Below are 18,768 nucleotides of genomic sequence, written 5' to 3'. Positions count from 1 at the left end.
TGTTGAGAATAAACTCGTTAAATTACGAGAAAAAACTCGTTACATTTCGAGAAAAAAGTCGAGATAAAATGTTGAGAATAAACTCATTAAATTACGAGAAAAAAGTCATTAAATTACGAGAACAAATTTGTTAAATTATGAGAACAAACTCGTTAAATTTCGAGAAAAAAGTCGAAATAAAATGTTGAGAATAAAATCATTAAATTACGAGAATAAAGTCATTAAATTACGAGAAAAAAGTCGTTAAAGAACAAATTCGTTAAATTACGAGAATAAATTCGTTAATTTAATGACTTTATTCTCAACATTTTATCTCGACTTTTTTTCTCGAAATTTAACAAAATTTTTCTCATAATTTAACAAATTTGTTCTCGTAATTTAACGACTTTTTTCTCGTAATTTAATGACTTAATTCTCAACATTTGATCTCGACTTTTTTTCTCGAAATTTAACGAGTTTTTTCTCGTAATTTAACGAGTTTATTCTCAACATTTTATCTCTTTTTCTTGAAATTTAACGAGTTTTTTTTCTCGTAATTTAATGAGTTTATTCTCAACATTTTATCTCGACTTTTTTCTCGAAATTTAACGAGTTTTTTCTCGAAATTTAACAACTTTAATCTCGAGATGGTTTTATTTTTTTTATTATTGCTTGGCCCTAATCCTCTTCCATACTTTATTAACCCCCCGGAGCCGTGTGGACTTCTTTTATAATGGATGAGTAAATTTTTTCTGTCTTTAGAATTTGGGCCACCATCCACTCCCATTATAAAGCATGGATTACACTGGACATTATTTATTATAACTCCGATTATATTTGTCTGAAAGAAGAATGTCATATACACCTAGGATGGCTCGAGGGTGAGTAAATCATGGGGTAATTTTCATTTTTGGGTGAACTATCCCTTTAACAAATACAACTTTTGGTTTTAATAATGTATTAGTAAATTTTGAAATGAACATAAAAGTATTGTTCATTCTTTATTCATGTTAAGTAAATTTGTTAACTAATGAAACTTTATTCTAAAGTGTTACCAATTTTTTGACAGCTACACACATTAAAACACTTTGAAGTCCAGCGTGAGTATTTTCCCGCATTCCTCCGCGCGGGGGTGTCAGTTCGCGTCCATGCCGGTCATGGCGACTGTGCGTTCATGTCCATGAGGCGGGAAGCGCGAGCTCCTCACGCGGTTTGAAGTGATCCCAGACGGCGAAATCAACGATGGCTGGCGTTTTCGACATCGATCTGGACCAGCCGGAGGAAAATGTCTCCGATGATGAGCTGGAGGAGGTAATGGACGGACGGTTTTGAAGTAAACGGCACGCGGGAGCGTGTTCCACCCCGAACAGAGTGCAGGCCTGAGGCCCGAGGAATAGCGTCAGGCTGCTTTATGTTATGCTAACAGGCTAACACGATACCCGTACAGTGTGTTTTATGTACTGTATAACTTTGATATTATGCCTGTCAGCACATGTGTCAGAGATATCGGAGTTTTACTAGCCGAAATATGTTTTATATATTCTAGTCGAAAATAGAAGCTGGAGATAATAGGGTTGTATGTAAGCTTACTACTTGACAGTACAGTTAAGGCAATTTAAAGGGCTGCACGTATGGGTTGCCTTTCACATAGGATGTTGCAGTGCAGCATTCTTTATATATATATATATATATATAAATATGCATGCTTGCGCTTTAAATTATTTACTTAATTTAATAAGTCTTTTTACGAGGATAAGTCAATTAGGAGTTGCAACGCCATAGATGGTGCATGTCACCTTATGGGATCTCTGGGAATAGTATTGCGAAATCCGACCCCTTAAGTTTTCATGTTCAGACTAGAAGTGCTGCCAACTGTTGCCTCGTAACGTTATCTCTTCGTGTACTGATCATCTCTCCACCCAACATAACGCTGTTCATTACTGCAGTGCATTGAGCTTTTATTGATCATGCTTTTAATACTTCTCTTCTGCAGGCTCAGATCAATGACCTTATGGATCAGTGCAGTGGCTTTGAATTGTGAGTATATGTAGTGGTTGCAATAAAAATTCAGAATGTTTTTATTTTTGAATATTTGGATAAAAAGTATTTAATAAAGTTGCATAGACAGATTCTAAAAAAAAAAAAATACACTTGAAAATAAACGGCATCAATATTCTAACCTATCATTCGTCATTTTTGGTTTGTTCTTATAGTAACATGGACGACTGTGAGAAGATTGAGATATCGGAGGACAACGTGAACCAAGGCACTGAGAACATCCGTCCAGAGTGCTTTGAGCTTCTGCGTGTGCTGGGGAAAGGTGGTTATGGAAAGGTAATTTTTTTTTAATGTATCTTTTTTTTTTGTAATATCAGGTATATATAGCAACTGTGTTATTATATACAAACTAAAACAAATTTGTCCAATTTTACAAACCAATCACAGTTTGTTGACGTAAAACTGTAAAAAGTTCCCTTCGACGTGCATGCGAACAGTATACAGATGAGGCTTTTGCGCAAAATTCTGCTTTGTAACTTCGCCAAATATAAGTAAACCATATTAAAATGGCAAATCTTTGTTTAGAGCAGGTTGTCTCGTTTCAAACAAGCCCAAAAACAACATAACATGATGTGTAGATCTTGAGAAAATCCTCACGGAGTGATATGACATGCTGCTTAGCTAAAGCTAGTGTTTTCCAACGTCATTTGAAAGTTCAACAGATGGAAACTGGATCTTGGGTGATGGTGCACAGGGATGATGTGTTGAGAGACCAATCGGACACTTTTTACAGCTGAAGCGCGCTTGGATTAGATCGATCACTCAGATTGACTGGTCTTTACTGTGCGCTGTAGAATAGAACGCTGGAAGATCATCACTTATCAACCAGTATCTTGTTACTTATTCTATGTAATTGTAAATATTTTTATGCTTTGTGGCATTTACACATGTAGGTAATTCACTTGTTTGGAGAGGTTTGTGGACTTTCGATAAAAAGGCTACCATGGTTCCAAATGCCATCATTTTTGATTGCTTTGAGATAGCAACACGAAATTTGGCGCAGATGCAATGACATGATTGTGAACAAGCTTGATTTTATGACCTGTCATATATACTTTCTAATAGTCATCATGTCAAGCATGAATAATAACCGAAATAAATCAATGAATTGCATCACCCCATTTTTTCTTTTTTCTTTTTCACCAGTGTTGTTGTAGCATAAGAAACACTTCCAAACACGGTTAAAATCTGTTTTCTTCAAAATATGAAGGGTTTTCATTTGTAAATTATTAGCTAGTATTTAAAAGTTCCTAGTATTTAATTTAACTATTTCTTTAGAACAAAACAATTTCAGAAATTTCATGTTTTAGTTCGTAGGTAGTTTTGTACACTGTCAAGGACAAAGTTAACCAGCAAAACTCAATATTAAAAGCATCCTAAATTTTACGGGTTCTTTTTTTTTTGTGTGTCAAATAACCCTGCATATGTGTCAACCCCCCACCTCCCACCCACTGAAAAAAAAGTTCAGACTCAGGATTTTTTTAACTTTAACAAATGAAGCCATTATTTTTAAGTATGCCACTTGAAATCATGTGAACTCATTAAAAATCACTTCAAGGCGTAAGCAGTTAACAGTGACATTCAACAGAGAGCTTGCATATCACTTATATAAAGCTTGAATGAACATGATCGGTATCGGCCAATCATGATGACAAGAAATCAGTAGTCTGTATCGGCTGCAAAATTCCTTATTGGAGCCTCCCTAGTTTTGTTAATTGAAATAAATTAAAATAGAGCTGAATTAACCAAATATTTGAATTGTTGCCTGAAATAAGTTTGTTGAAACACTAAAATAAAAATAAATTGAACCTAAATATTAATATTTAAAAAGAATGAAAATGAATAAAATGACAATATTCATTAAAATGAATATAAAAATTGCTTGAAAATAAAAGCTAATTGAAATATTAACAAAGATATATACATAATACTAAAGTAACACAATTTAAATTTTTTCTGTTGTTTTTTTTTTAATAGGTTTTCCAGGTTCGGAAAGTATCTGGTGCAGCATCAGGAAAAATATTTGCAATGAAAGTCTTAAAAAAGGTTAAGCAAATACCTTCCATTTGAATGCAATAATTTACATTTGTCACAACGTCTCAATGTCACCTTATTCTGCTTCTTGTAGGCTATGATTGTACGTAATGCCAAGGACACAGCGCATACTAAAGCAGAGCGGAACATCTTAGAGGAAGTCAAGCATCCTTTCATCGTTGATCTAATCTATGCCTTTCAGACGGGCGGCAAGCTTTACCTCATCCTTGAATACCTAAGTGGTTCGTGAATCAAGAACAACCTTTGTCTCTTAGAGATAGATAACTTCTCATTCTTTCCACTCCCCTCCTGTTGCTGTGGAGTTGCTAAGGAATATATTCTGCCATTGGTGGCATTCCTTTTGTGAATGTCTTTCTTTTTTGCGTTTTTCTTTTTTTTGTTGTTGTTTAAATTTGTGTGCTGAAATGTTAAATATGTTAATGCAAAACAGTACTTTTGCAGTGCGATCTTGTTTTGAAATCTGATGTGGTAAAGCTTTACTATCAGTCCATCTCAGTGTTTGCTCTTAAAACTGATGTTTATGGTAAAAACATTTTTCTTTTGCAGGTGGGGAGCTTTTTATGCAGCTTGAGCGAGAAGGGATTTTCATGGAGGACACAGCCTGGTAAGAGAGGCCGATTTGTTTAGTTTTGTGACTTTTAAAGTATGAACTTACTATGTTAAAATGTAACCATGGTTAGCACTTTAAACATAAATAGTGTTTTATTGAAGTGTCAATTTTTAAAACCATTTTTAAGGACACATGCATATAGTAAGCTTTAAATTCAACATGATGAAATGAACTCAGATAATCAGCTCCGGGCTTTTTACATGCAGCTTTTACTTGGCTGAAATCTCTATGGCTCTCGGACACCTCCATCAAAAAGGCATAATCTACAGAGATCTCAAACCTGAGAACATCATGCTCAATAACCAAGGTTTGGCTGCTTCATTTTGTAATTTAGAAAGGAGTGAATTGACAATGGAAGAACTGAAAAATGTTTAATTTTAATAAACTGTTTTCTGTCTTATCACAGGACATGTAAAACTGACTGATTTCGGGCTGTGTAAGGAGTCGATTCATGACGGCACAGTGACCCATACTTTCTGTGGCACTATTGAGTACATGTGAGAGATGTTTAAAGAAGTCCTTAACATCCCTGTAATGTCCAAGTTGCTAATTTTCTGTTTTGCAAATGCCTCTGTTCATTGTCCGACATACCTGTGTGACATGCATTTAGATGAATTCTACAGTAGCATGAGAAGTTCCTTTATTTCAGGGCTCCAGAGATCCTCATGAGAAGCGGACACAATCGGGCTGTTGACTGGTGGAGTCTGGGGGCTTTGATGTATGACATGTTAACAGGAGCTGTGAGTATGCGTATCTTGTGAATGTGTCTTAGTGCAGTGCACTAGCTTGCAATAGTTGAATTTGCTTTTCATATTTACATCCTGGAATTTGTGTTCTAGAATTAATTTCAGTAATCATTTAGTGAGCTTGGCTAATTAAAAAGAAAAGAAAAAAAAGATCTAATTTGAATTTAATTGATTTTTTTTTTTTCTTAATGCAAGCAATTTTTTTTTATCAGTTTACTTGAAAGTGATAAAACTGAACATTCTTCCCTATAATAAAGGGAGTGTAACAAGTAGGGGTGGAAAAATTTTTTTCCTGAATATTTGAATCCCAAAATTGAAAATCGAATACCTACCCACTGAACGGTCCAGCCCTAATGTGTTGCTTTTAAGATATTGATGAAATATGTTAATTTTTTTCTGTCCACATTCATGAAGTTTAATTATATTTAATTCTGGTTTCTAAAGACTGCTCAGAAATAGATTAATTGTAATTATATTATTTTTTTTTATTTATTTAGTTATTATTATTATTATTATTATTATTATTTAATTTGTTATTTTTCTCAATTTGTTCTTTTACTAAATATTTAGATAATATTTTTAAAATATAAAAATCTTTTAAAAAATCATGTATTAATTTCACATACTGTCAACTTAAAAGTTTTTTTCACCTAACAGTTTTAGTAAAATGACAGTGTAAAAGCCAATTATCTAATGTTCAAACCAAAAATTTGATTTTGTTGTAAAATGTTACATTTAATGTTTCCTCACACAGTATAAATGGATTTTAACCCCAAAAAGATACAGCTGCCTTTATATTTATCAGCGGGGTCCCATACAAGGGGATCATTATACTTGGCATTAAAAAGTTAAAGGGTTAGTTCACCCAAAAATGAAAATTCTGTCATTTATTACTTACCCTCATGCCGTTCCACAATCGTAAGACTTTCGTTAATCTTCAAAACACAAATTAAGATATTTTAGTTGAAATCTGATAGCTCCGTGAGGCCTCCATAGGGAGCAATGACACTTCCTCTCTCAAGATCCATAAAGGTACTAAAAACCTATTTAAATCAGTTCATGTGAGTACAGTGGTTCAATATTAATATTATAAAGCAACGAGAATATTTTTGGAGCACCAAAAAACCCCAAAATAACGACTTATATAGTGATGGCCAATTTCAAAACACTGCGTCAGGAAGATTCGGACCACAAATGAATCAGTGTATCGAGTCATGATTCAGATCGCGTGTCAAACTGCCAACGGCTGAAATCACGTGACTTTGGCGCTCCGAACAGCAGATTCGACATGCTGATTCATCTGTGCTCCGAATCTTCCTGAAGCAGTGTTTTGAAATCGGCCATCACTAAATAATTCGTTATTTAGATTTTTTTGGCGCTCCAAAAATATTCTCGTCGCTTTATAATATTAATATTGAACCACTGTACTCACATGAACCGATTTAAATATGTTTTTAGTACATTAATGGATCTTGAGAGAGGAAATGTCATTGCTCCCTATGAAGGCCTCAAGGAGCCATCGGACTTCAACAAAAAAATCTTAATTTGCGTTCCAAAGATTAACGAAGGTCTTACGGGTGTGGAACGACACAAGGGTGAGTAATAAATGACAGAATTTTCATTTTTGGGTGAACTAACCCTTTAACCCTAGTTCTAGTCAAGTTTTTGAACATCCATACTTTAAATGGATCAGAGTTTTTTTTTGACATGGGTGTCTTTTGCCTTTCTAGCCCCCCTTTACAGGAGAGAACCGGAAGAAAACTATCGACAAAATTCTTAAATGCAAACTGAACCTCCCACCCTACCTCACACAAGAAGCCAGGGACCTTCTCAAAAGGGTAGGCTAACGTTTATTTTATTTTTTCATTTAAAAAAAAACAAACATTATTTGGTCTTTTTGTAATAATTTTGTTCAATTTGTATTCAGCTACTGAAAAGAAGTGCCTCATCTCGGCTTGGGGCTGGACCTGGAGATGCGACAGAAGTACAGGTCTGTTTGCAGCTCTCATGTCTAACAATATCAATGTTGAACAACATGAAATTTTTACCCTTTAAAGCCTGACATATGAAATAGTGTACACCATGTGTGACAGCAACTGAATTTTTTTTTTTTTATGGAACAGGTTATCAAACCATTAGACAAAATATTTAAAAAACTAAAAAAAAAGTATGCATATGCAGTGCTTCCCACAGGTTTGAAATATACTTGCTGTGGTAGCCGGGCGAAAAATCCTCCTATTACCCACGGCACAAAAATGGTCTACTACATGTGACAAACAAATAATGTGTGATTTTTTTTTTTTAACAGTATTTTTATTTATTAAAATTAATTTTAATTACATAGCATATTACATTTAATTACATACTAATATTATGCATTATTATGCATTGTAAATTATGCAAAATTACAGCATTTAAATGGTTCACCTTTTCCTATGTTCTCCTTGCTGTCATATAGTGTCTCTCTCAGTGAATGGGACCCAGATTTTACTAGTAAAATTTATAAAATGAATAATATATGTCAAATAATGTTCTTAGTCTTTTCTTCCTGTGGGAGAGACTACAATAATTTACTATGAATTAAATGAAAATCAAATTAAATACAATTTATTGTGTAACTAAAATACCAATAATGCCCAAAAGAAAAAGAAAAAAACTTAGCGTGTGACTTTTAATTATAAACAAGCCCGAAATACACAGGTACTCTTATTTTGAAATGTCTGTACTATCGCAGGCTGATCCTTCAGATTCTTACAATCGTCTAAAACATTTTATATAAATGCCATAAAGTAGACTTTGTAATAATTCATCAACTTGAGTTCATTAGCAATCGCTTGGCATAAATCTGCGCTTTTCATTGATTGAGAATCACTTTGAAGCAGCCTGAAGCACTGTTGCGCGATCCTGTGGAAGTGTAGAATGCGCAACAGCACCCCCTTGAGACTTTGCAAAATGCAGCGCCTGTGGGAATGTCAGCGGGAGTAAACAGTTCTGACGCACACATAACGAGCAGGTATGAAATGACTAGTTAATCGATCGCGGATGGTTTCATTATCTTGCGCGGATATAAAAGTATAAGAGGATAAAAATAATAAAAGCAAAAATGTGTCTCCAAATATACTTGGGCGGCCGTTATTATACGTGGGCGGCCCGCCCAAGTAAAGTCTATGTGTGGGAAGCACTGATATGTGTTTTTTGTTGAATATCATAATTGATACATCAGGGTTTTATGGCCCAAATAGTATCGTATAAGACAATATGGAGTTCACACTTGAGGAGGAAGAAAACGCCTCATTTTGAACTGAGTAAACAGCCATCTGGTGCAGTTCCTGATATTTATATGGCCAAAAGTAAGATGAAATTCTGATAGCCTGTTCTGTAAATCAATGAGATTTTATAACGGTATAGCAGACTACTTACATAAAATGCATATAAATTTCAGTTGCCACTATAAATCTCTCAGTAATGTCTTAGTTGATATTTAGATGATATTTTAATGCTTAATTTTATGATCAAAGCTGTGTAATTTTTAATGTGAGGGGCAAAACAACGCAATGCAACACAATGATTGAGAGATGTACCAAAAAAAAAAATGTTCCTCAAAAGCTTGATGTGTCATATTTGATACTCACTTTTTAACATGATTTTTCTAAATTATATATGGATAATTAAGTAAACTGAAGTTGCAGTAAGTGTTCAACTTGAAATACTAATCACAATATAAAAAATATCCATACACTTCATAAAATCAAAGATTTCACAACTAACAGACACATGTACCACAACCTGAAGTGAGACGTTTTTAGAATTATAACTGAAAAGGACTTTTATTTGCTAAAGTATAAACTATCAATCAGAGGACAGAAGGCATGTAGAAGATTGTGTACAATGTTTTTTTTTTTTTTTATTATTTAGCAAAGTTTTGATCGTGTTGATAATTTAGTGGCCTTAGAAATTTGCCTATCAAATATGACACAGTGGAATTTAAAGGGTTAGTTTAAACTATTGAGTTTCTGCTGCTTTTTAACTGTGATTTTTAATTTGCTTCAATTTATCTCCTAGACTCATCCCTTCTTCCGACATGTTAATTGGGACGACCTTCTTGCGCGTAAAGTAGAACCACCATTCAAGCCTTTCTTGGTAACTACCGCCACTTTTTGTTTTGTGCGTTCTGGCATCTTAAGGGTTAATTGAGTATATATGAATGACATAATCTGATGTCTCATTTCGACAGCAATCTGCTGAGGATGTGAGCCAGTTTGATTCAAAGTTCACCAGCCAGACTCCCGTTGACAGTCCTGATGACTCCACACTGAGCGAAAGTGCAAATCAGGTTTTTTTGGTAAGGCAGCCAAACATGACTCTACTGTCCTCTATGGAAGCTTGTTTCTGCCACAGAATTAAAAAATGGTAATTGCGGCTTTATTACATTTCTGAGCCCCCCCCCATTGGGAGTTTATTTCTTATATAAACTGTAATTGGAAGTTCACAATTCACAATGTTTCTGCCACGGAATAAAATAGTGATTGTGACTTTTTATCTCGCAAATACGTAGTTTGTATCTCAGATTTGAGGAAATTCTGAGTTTGCGGCTTGAAATTGAGCTTATAGCTTGCAATTCTGAGTATTTTTCTCAGAATTGTGAAAATTGTGAGAAAAAGTTGCAATTACCTTAAAGGTGCTACACAGGGTGTTTTGTTTTATACATTTTTGCAATATTACTTGAAACTGTCATTACTAACTGATAAAAGACTATTTATTAGGTGCACTGAAAGGAATAATATTAATATACATCATCTGTGCACGAGGTAGGGCCTTAAAAACATCAGCCAATCGTTTTCGCGATCATCGCGTAAACGATTGGCCCTCTGGCTTGTCAATCACTGCCATGACGTTCCTTGTGAGAGACGAGCGCGGCTTTTGTCAGGAGACAGGAGTAACAACTGCAGATTATGAGTTACCTGCGGTGAGTCCGACATAATGAATCCACTAACACGACAGAGCGAATGCCGGTGGTAAACACTCGTGCTCCAATACTCCCTCGAAATGAGCTGTGAAGGAGGGGGGGTTGTTCTTACGCATGCGCTCATTTCAAAAACTCAGTAACAGTCTTTGGTTTCTCAGTCGACGAAAAGATCCTCTGTAGCACCTTTAAGTTTTTATTCTGTGGCGGAAATAAGCTTCCATAGTCTTTCTTGTGTGTTTTGAAAAAATTCAGTGCTTTTCTTATCTGCTTTTAATTCTTACAGGGTTTTACCTATGTAGCTCCATCTGTGTTGGAAAATTTAAAGGAGAAGTTCTCATTTGAGCCAAAAATTCGTTCACCTCGCCGGTTTTTGGGAAGCCCTCGAACGCCTGTCAGGTAATCGGATTTTTTTTTACTTATAAATGCAACAAATTTTAAAAAATCTAATTCAATTTTAACCTTGATTTCTTCCATCTTTCAGCCCACTTAAGTTCTCAGGAGATTGTTGGCCACGAGGTCCCACCTTACCCGAACCCTCCTCCCTCCAGTCCCCCACAGAGCTCGCTATGGAGGTGTCCACCATGGATCAGATGGATGTCCAGGCTAGTGCCGAGGCCACCGCCCCTCTTCCCATCAGGCAACCCACTGGCTCCAACGTGGGCCAGTTTAAGCAGCAGGCCTACCCCGTCATCTCCAAAAGGCCAGAGCATCTACGTATGAACCTATGACCATTAGTCCAACTTAGAGTTTTCCTTTGCTTTCTCTATTTCTTTTATATGGACACATGGGGCGAAGAAAGGTCCCCACCATCACTTCCATCTGCTATATACTGTCCTTCACATCTGATGAGCATGTGTCTTTCACTGAGTTTGAGAAACTGCTACAGTTCCTCTCATCCCAAAAACAAAGAACTCATTCTTAGATGATTCCTGCCATTACATATCAAATGGATTATCAGGATCGGGCCTTCTTTTGGATTATCAACTTTTTTACATGATTTTACCATAAAAGGAACAAAAAAAAAAAAAAACAATCACAAAAAAAAAGACACTATTTGCAAATGTGCAGATAAGTAGATGGTCCCGTCAAGATGATCAAGTGATGTTGAGGAATTGCTTCCAATGGGATGCTTTGAGTTTTTACAGTATTTCCGAGGAAAGTTGAATTGCTTTCCAGCTGTTAACGAATTGTACAAATCATTGTGGATTGCAAAATGAGATGCATTTGTGGGAGTTTCACCCAGTGGAGGTTTGCAACCTGACTCTGAAGTCTTACACGTTTTTAAATGAGTGTATCCCACAGTGCTGTATAGATGATGGATAAATACACGAGCCTCAATAAAAACAAATACGTTGACTTTTGAAACTTTATTACATGCTGGGGTGTCGAATTGGAGAGCTTGTGAGATCTCAGCAGCTGCCAACAGTGGTGGTGATGTGCATTACAAGATCGTGCATTCATACACCTTCATAAAAAAATTTAAGAAATGTTTATTAGTCTCTTATGCTCAGCAAGGCTGCATTTATTTGATCAAATACAGTAAAAACTGTAATATTGTGAAATATTACAATTTAAAATAACTTTTCTATCAATGATTTAATTTATTCCTGTGATGAGGGCAAAACTGAATTTTCAGCATCATTACTCCAATCTTCACTTTCAGCATTGGTAATATGTGCTTTTTTGAGCAGCAAATCAGCATATTAGAATCATTCTAATATGCTGATGTGATGCTCAAACCGTATATTACCTACCAGTGCTGAAAAATAAAGCTAAAAAAAGCATTTATTTGAAACGGAAAGCTTTTGTAACATTACCACAAATGTGTTTACTATCATTTTTGATCAATGTAATGCTTCCTCGCTTCAAAACAAACAAACAAACCTTGTCTACCCCAAGTTTTTTAAAGGTAGTATGCATAGGAAAATATGAATGCACACTTTTCTGTTGTATGGCTTTTTAATCAAATGATTTTTGTCTTATTTGGTGGTTGGGAGTGGGGTGTGAGGTTGGTGGTGCAAAATTCGGATATTTTTTTCTGACTCTTTACTATAAGGTTCAATCGGAAACATTAATGCATTAGTTATCATGAACGAACAATGACAAATGCTTTAACCTAGATTAATAAATGCTTACATTTCTACATCTTAAAGTTGAATAAATTAACATTAACAATTAAATGCATTATGAACTAACATGAACAATATTTTCATAAATAAAAATTAACCATGTAAAATTGTTCATTTTTAGTTCATGATGCCTAATGAGTTTATTGTAGTGTTACAGAATTTATATAAAATGCTTTTTTTTGTAGATCAGTGGTTCTTAACCTTTTTGACTTCAAGGCTCCCTATTGTCCACAACAATTTCCCCATGACTTTTCCAGTTTTTCATGATAAATTAGATAAGGATTTTTAAAAATACTTTTAAGACAATTTGCACCTGATAAAATATTTTAGAGGCAAAACTAGAAAAAATTGTTCAATATAAAATTCCTTTGGAGATTATTAATTTATCTGACTTTTCCACATCTAGAAATCACACTTTTAATATAAGGCTTTCTCTTATATCCAGGTTTTCCAAGACCATAGGAATCTTGCTGCTTCAAAGAAAAGGGAAAGAAAATTTTTTATTTTTATAGTTGTTTTGGCTTAAAATAATTTTAAAGGGTTAGTTCACCCAAAAATGAAATTCTGTCATTAATTACTTACCCTCATGTCGTTCCAAACCCGTAAGACAAATTAAGATATGTTTGATAAAATCCGATGACTCAGTGAGGTCTGCATTGCCAGCAAGACAATTTACATTTTCAATGCCCAGAAAGCTACTAAAGACATATTTAAAACAGTTCATATGACTACAGTGGTTCGTCATAAGTGTTTCGAATCAGTGGTTTGGAGCGTGTATCAAACTGCCAAAGTCACGCCCCTCAGTGGTAAACCATTGAAATTTCGAAACACTTATGACATAACGAAGCCTCGTTTACTGAAATCACGTGACTTTGGCAGTTTGATGCACGCTCTGAACCACTGATTCGAAACAAAAGATTCCTAAAGCTTCAAAGCTTCATGAAGCAGTATTTTGAAATCGCTCATCACTAGATATTGTTGAATAAAGTCATTATTTTGTTTTTTTGGCACACAAAAATAATTCTCGTCGCTTCATAACATTAAGGTTGAATCACTGTTGTCACATGAACTGATTTAAATATGTCTTTAGTAGCTTTCCGGGCATTGAAAGTGTTAATGATCTTGCTGGCAATGCAGGCCTCACTGAGCCATCGGATTTCATCAAAAATATCTTAATTTGTGTTCCTAAGATGAACGAAGGTCTTACAGGTGTGGAACGACATGAGGGTGAGTAAATAGTGACAATGGCATAGAAGAACCATTTCTTGTTCCCCAAATAACCTTTGAGTGAACAGTTCTTAAAAGAAGCATTTGTTCTTACTCTGGTTTAATGTGTAGAACATTTTAAAAATCTTTTTAATAAATAAAAATTTTTAAAAATTTTCTCTATAAAGAACCTTTTGTGTAATGCAAAGGTTTCATGGAACCATCAATGCCAATAAAGAACCTTGAGGCCCTCTGGTTGAGAACCACTGGTGTAGATTTTTCCGATCCTCCCAGCAACACACGCTTTGTGTACAACCGGGTTCTGCCTTTTTGGATACAAATGAGCAATGACTGATCATAATGACATGTAGTTGGTGTAAATCATTTAGAAATGAACACTCATGCATATGGAGGTGTGTTTAAACATTTTTTATCCCCTCAGGATGTAGCTCTTCCGCAATATGTCTGTGAATTGTCCATAGGGGAGAACTCAAATACTGTGTTTATAGTGCAATATAGTGCTTGGAAAAATTCTTTTGTATCAAGTCAACAGAGAGGACACACTTCAAAATATGGTTTAACTGATGGAATCAGTCTCTAATAGCCATATATCTGTGTTGAGGAATTGGCACATTTGTTGTACGTCACTTCTGTGCTCTTGTTAGTATGAGCAGGTTGTGTGAGCCAATCAGAATGATCTACACTGTAGGTCACTGTCCAGCTGGACATGATTCAAATGGACTCAGACTGACTGGATCAATGAGTTCTGAAAGAAAAGTGGCTCAGTTTACCTGAATTAAACCCTATTTATCTGGCCATGTTCAGCAAAATGTGTGCTTTTTCAGCAACAGCTGTGTTGTTGCTTTAAATGCTTTCTTCAAGAATCATGTGATGCTGTAGAGGAGAATTATTGGTTGTATACACAGAATGTGTATTTAAATCTTGTCTGTTGTTTGTACAGTCGATTAGAGGAAGTGCAATCTGGGGAAAACAATAATGGTATTTGCATATGACAAACAATATGGTTATCTCATCTGCGTTTTTCAGGGGATTCCCTAAAATTTATAGCATAACGGAAATAACTGTCTGTTTCTGAGGAACATCGGTTGTAGAAGGACTAACAGTTTTAACAGCACTGGATGATTCATCCGTGTTCAAATAGGCAGCTGGCGCTGTTTTAACTCCTGTAGCTTCCAAACTTATGATGTGGGACTTCAGCTCAAAGTTGTTTTTATAATGTTCACTGACATTTTGTTCAACAATTTAAAGGGTTAGTGCGCCCAAAAAATGAGAATAATGTAATTTATTACTCAACCTTATGCCGTTCCACACCCGTAAGACCTTCGTTGATCTTTGGAACACAAATTAAGATATTTTTGTTGAAATCCGAAGGCTCAGTGAGGCCTGCATTGACAGCAATGACATTTCCAACTCTCAAGATCCATAAAGCTACTAAAAACATATTTAAATCGGTTCATGTGAGTACAGTGGTTCAATATTAATATTATAAAGTGACGAGAATATTTTTGTTGCGCCAAAAAACCTAAATAACGACAGTGATGGCCGATTTCAAAACACTGCTTCATGAAGCTTCGGAGCATAATGAATCAGTGTGTCGAATCAGTGATTCAGATAACGTGTCAAACCGCCAAACTGCTGAAATCACGTGACTTTGGCGCTCCGAACTGCTGATTCGACACAAAAGATTCATAACGCTCTGAAGCTTCCTGAAGCAGTGTTTTGAAATCAGCCATCACTAAATAAGTCATTATTTTGTTTTTTTTGGTGCACCAAAAATATTCTTGTCACTTTATAATATTAATATTGAACCACTGTACTCACATGAACTGATTTAAATATATTTTTAGTACATTAATGGATCTTGAGAGAGGAAGTGTCATTGCTGTCAATGCAGGCCTCACTGAGCCTTCGGATTTCAACAAAAATATCTTAATTTGTGTTCTGAAGATGAACGAAGGTCTTACGGGTGTAAAACGGCACGAGTGTGAGTAATTAATGACAGAATTTTCATTTTTGGGTGAACTAAAACTTTCATTTATATATATATATGCAAAAGAGTGTGCAGAAGAGACCTATTTCAAAAGCATTAAATCTTAATTATTCCAAATTTTTGACTATATCATCCTCATGTCATGGAGTTTCAAGAAACGTTAATTATTAAAGCCTTAATGACCGTGTCCTATTCATTGTCATTGTGTGGGGAAAAAGTGCAGAGAAGGTAACAGGCTATGTTGTGTAGCAGGGCGCTGCAGTGACCTGTATGACCTCTAGAGGACGACAAAACGCTGAATGAAGGTAGTACGTCATCTGAGGTGGAAATGACGAGGAAGAAGCTGTCAAAACACTGCAAGGCCGTGCGAGTCGGCGTTTAAACATGAATTGGTTAGGCTCCAAATTTGCACTTTACATTTAACACCGATGGTAAGTTAATTTTTATTCAATAATGGTTCACTGTACCATATATTACATTTTTTTAAACATAAGTACGAAACGCCAGCTTGATGGGCTACCCATCAAAACATACAGCAACGACATTATATATGAAGTCATGATAACGAAATCAGTAAAACTAGTCTTTTATGTTAAGCTTGATAGTCTGTTGTTTCAATAATTTAAGCTATATAGCTACTATTTACAGTTTTAAAGTATTTTGTATCAAATCGCTGATCTTTAGACGCCCCTTACAAACAATTGTCATGGTAACCATATTTAAAGGTTACCTGCTTTAAAACCATGATAAAAAAAATGTAATATTATATTAATATGAATATTATGTTATAATTTAACATTTAATAAGAGCCATGTTACCTCAGTTTTATTGTAGTAACAGAGTAGAGATGTGTGACTCCCAATGTTAAGAATACTGGGTCATCATTTGTTTTTTGTTTTTTCCATGAACCGATTCTTAAAGAGATCATTTTCACCTAAAAATTAAAATTCTGTTATCATTTACTCACCCTCATGTTGTCCAAAACCGAATGAGTTTCTTTCTTCTGTGGAAGAAGATGATGAGAAATGTCATATAATGTTCATATAATGGCAGTCAGTGGTAACCAAAACTGTTTGGTTACCAATATTCTTCAAAATATACTCTTTTAAAGAAAGTAAGTCATACAGGTTTGGAACGACATGAGTAATGATGTGTAATGATGACAGAATTTTTATTTTTGGGTGAACTATCCCTTTAAACATGTACATTAGGTCCCTCAAGTAATGAATATTTGACTACACACAGTACATGACAGTACAGTAATTGTAGAATTTGTGTTATTTTGCTGGTTATACTTTTGTAAAAACTTAAATATGGTCTGTTTCTCCATTTTCCTTCATAGGACCCTGTAAATCTCTGCAATGTCTCCTCATGAGCTTCTCAACCCGAGCCCCTGGGGCTTGTCTGAGTTTTTGGTCCAGAAGAGGCTTCTTGGTTTTGGGGCACTGCTGGCCTGGATGGTCTTGTTCCACCTGCTGGTCAACGTTTGGCTCCTCTGTGTCTTCACAAGCTTCTTAGTGGTCTTAGGTGGTTGGCTGGGTTCCAAGGCTGTCCTGGACTCGGACAGCGTTTTTCATCTAGAGCGTTTTTTTAAGCTGGAGGAGATCCCACATAGTGCCGAGAGTGAGCAACAACTGGAAGATGAAATCCAGAAGACAGTTGGCAAGATCATACGCGATTTTGTCACCTCATGGTACGTCACCGTTTCCAGAGAACAGGAGTTTGAGGATGAGGTGCACAATGCCATGATATCCATGGCAATGGAGCTCAAGGGTCGAGCAGCAAGGGTCGACACGAAAGCTTTATCCCAGAGGGTGTTGGATCTATCTGGATGCCACCTTCAGTGCTACTTGAGTGCCAAGGAAGGACAAGAGGTGGACAAAGATGGAGATCTCTGGGAGGCGTACAGCAAACTCTGCCCACCTCATCCTGCTCTTCAGAGCTCTGCTGTTGAGGTGAATTACGTACGGGCCATTGTAGATCTCCTTCTACATGTTCTTGTACCTCCTCCACATTTAGAAACCCGAACAGGTCGATTTGTGGTGGGCGAACTTATTACGTGCAACGTTCTTCTGCCTTTAATTACAAAACTGTCCGATCCAGACTGGCTAAACATGTTGATTGTAAGCATCTTCACTAAATCCAGTGAACCAACCCCAAAACCACAACCAGTAGAAGTTCAGGCTCCACCTCAAGTTGTATCTACTCAAGAAAACGCACCACAAGAACTTAAGGTCCCTTGCGTTCTGACCCTAAAAGTCACCCCAGAGATGCCCAAAGTAACTGAGGCCCCAACGCCAGAACTTGCAGCTTATGATGTCATTGACTCCATTGAACTTTATTCTCCACCCAACCTGGAAGAAGACGAACCACGGCTGACAAAACCGTTTCCGTTGGGTTTTAGCCCCAGGGATTTTCTGCGACTCGGCAAGCCCAATCCATTCTATCAAGAAACAGACTCTGATTTGGAATCTCCTCTGACAGACTTCAAGCGGAGCTCCCTGGAATCGCTAGTTCTGATTGGCACAGAGGAGACCCTTTCAGAAAGATTCACAGATTGCACAACTCCAGTTGACACTGTGTTAGATCTTGAGGATGAACTTCCAACTTACACCAATACAACAGAGAAGGAGCTATCGGTACATTCCGCCGGCGTGCCCGAGGAAGAGTCATCAAGCTTTTGCAGTCTTCAGCCATTGGAGAAAAGTACCTCGAGTGCAGAGCAGCCTGGCCTGGTGAACCCTAGCGAGCTGGCTTTGACTGCGCCCATCCAGGCCTCTACACCAGCTGGGATGGCATCCCTGACACCTTTCAACTTTGAGCCCCTAAACAGCCCAGAGGGTCCGGTCATTATCCAGAACCTCCGCATCACTGGCACCATCACTGCCAAGGAGCACAGAGGCACTGGCTCACATCCCTACACTCTCTACACAGTGAAGGTGAATTAGCGCTCAATTTACTCTTCCCTCACATTTATATTCCCTTTGCTTTCATTGACAAGATATCCA

The 18,768-nt window shown here is 36.3% G+C and overlaps 2 protein-coding genes across 3 annotated transcripts in view; both read left to right on the top strand.

Moving 5' to 3' along the window:
- The first annotated feature begins 1,084 nt into the window (after nt 1-1,084).
- On the top strand, nt 1,085-11,770 carry rps6kb1b (ribosomal protein S6 kinase b, polypeptide 1b). The gene is made up of 15 exons (XM_048160409.1): nt 1,085-1,290; nt 1,973-2,016; nt 2,193-2,313; nt 4,015-4,083; nt 4,166-4,313; nt 4,639-4,696; nt 4,909-5,009; nt 5,109-5,199; nt 5,352-5,442; nt 7,179-7,286; nt 7,376-7,438; nt 9,511-9,588; nt 9,683-9,790; nt 10,698-10,810; nt 10,896-11,770. Exons 1-15 carry the CDS (start codon nt 1,222-1,224, stop codon nt 11,140-11,142), a joined length of 1,509 nt encoding a protein of 502 aa, XP_048016366.1. The 5' UTR covers nt 1,085-1,221; the 3' UTR covers nt 11,143-11,770.
- Nucleotides 11,771-15,797: 4,027 nt separating this feature from the next.
- Nucleotides 15,798-18,768, top strand: part of snx19b (sorting nexin 19b) — a 33,766-nt gene continuing 30,795 nt past the window's right edge. The window contains exons 1-2 of one of the 2 annotated variants that reach the window (XM_048160281.1): nt 15,798-16,191; nt 17,103-18,699. In XM_048160281.1, coding sequence (XP_048016238.1) covers nt 17,122-18,699 — 1,578 coding nt within the window. In that variant the 5' untranslated portion in view covers nt 15,798-16,191; nt 17,103-17,121. The remainder of the gene's footprint in view (nt 16,192-17,102; nt 18,700-18,768) is intronic. The other variant, XM_048160280.1, reaches the window with a different exon arrangement.

Source organism: Megalobrama amblycephala, linkage group LG16 (assembly GCF_018812025.1).
Source record: "Megalobrama amblycephala isolate DHTTF-2021 linkage group LG16, ASM1881202v1, whole genome shotgun sequence".
NCBI classification, from domain to species: domain Eukaryota; kingdom Metazoa; phylum Chordata; class Actinopteri; order Cypriniformes; family Xenocyprididae; genus Megalobrama; species Megalobrama amblycephala.
This window is presented reverse-complemented; position numbering and strand designations above follow the sequence as displayed.

What these genes read in the sequence shown, in the direction of transcription:
- rps6kb1b (XM_048160409.1), top strand. Translation starts at nt 1,222, where the DNA reads ATGGCTGGCGTTTTCGACATCGATCTGGACCAGCCGGAGGAAAATGTC. An exon ending in CATCCTTGAATACCTAAGTG is followed by an intron (nt 4,314 to 4,638) that starts GTTCGTGAATCA and finishes TTTCTTTTGCAG; the next exon opens with GTGGGGAGCTTTTTATGCAG. An exon ending in CATCATGCTCAATAACCAAG is followed by an intron (nt 5,010 to 5,108) that starts GTTTGGCTGCTT and finishes GTCTTATCACAG; the next exon opens with GACATGTAAAACTGACTGAT.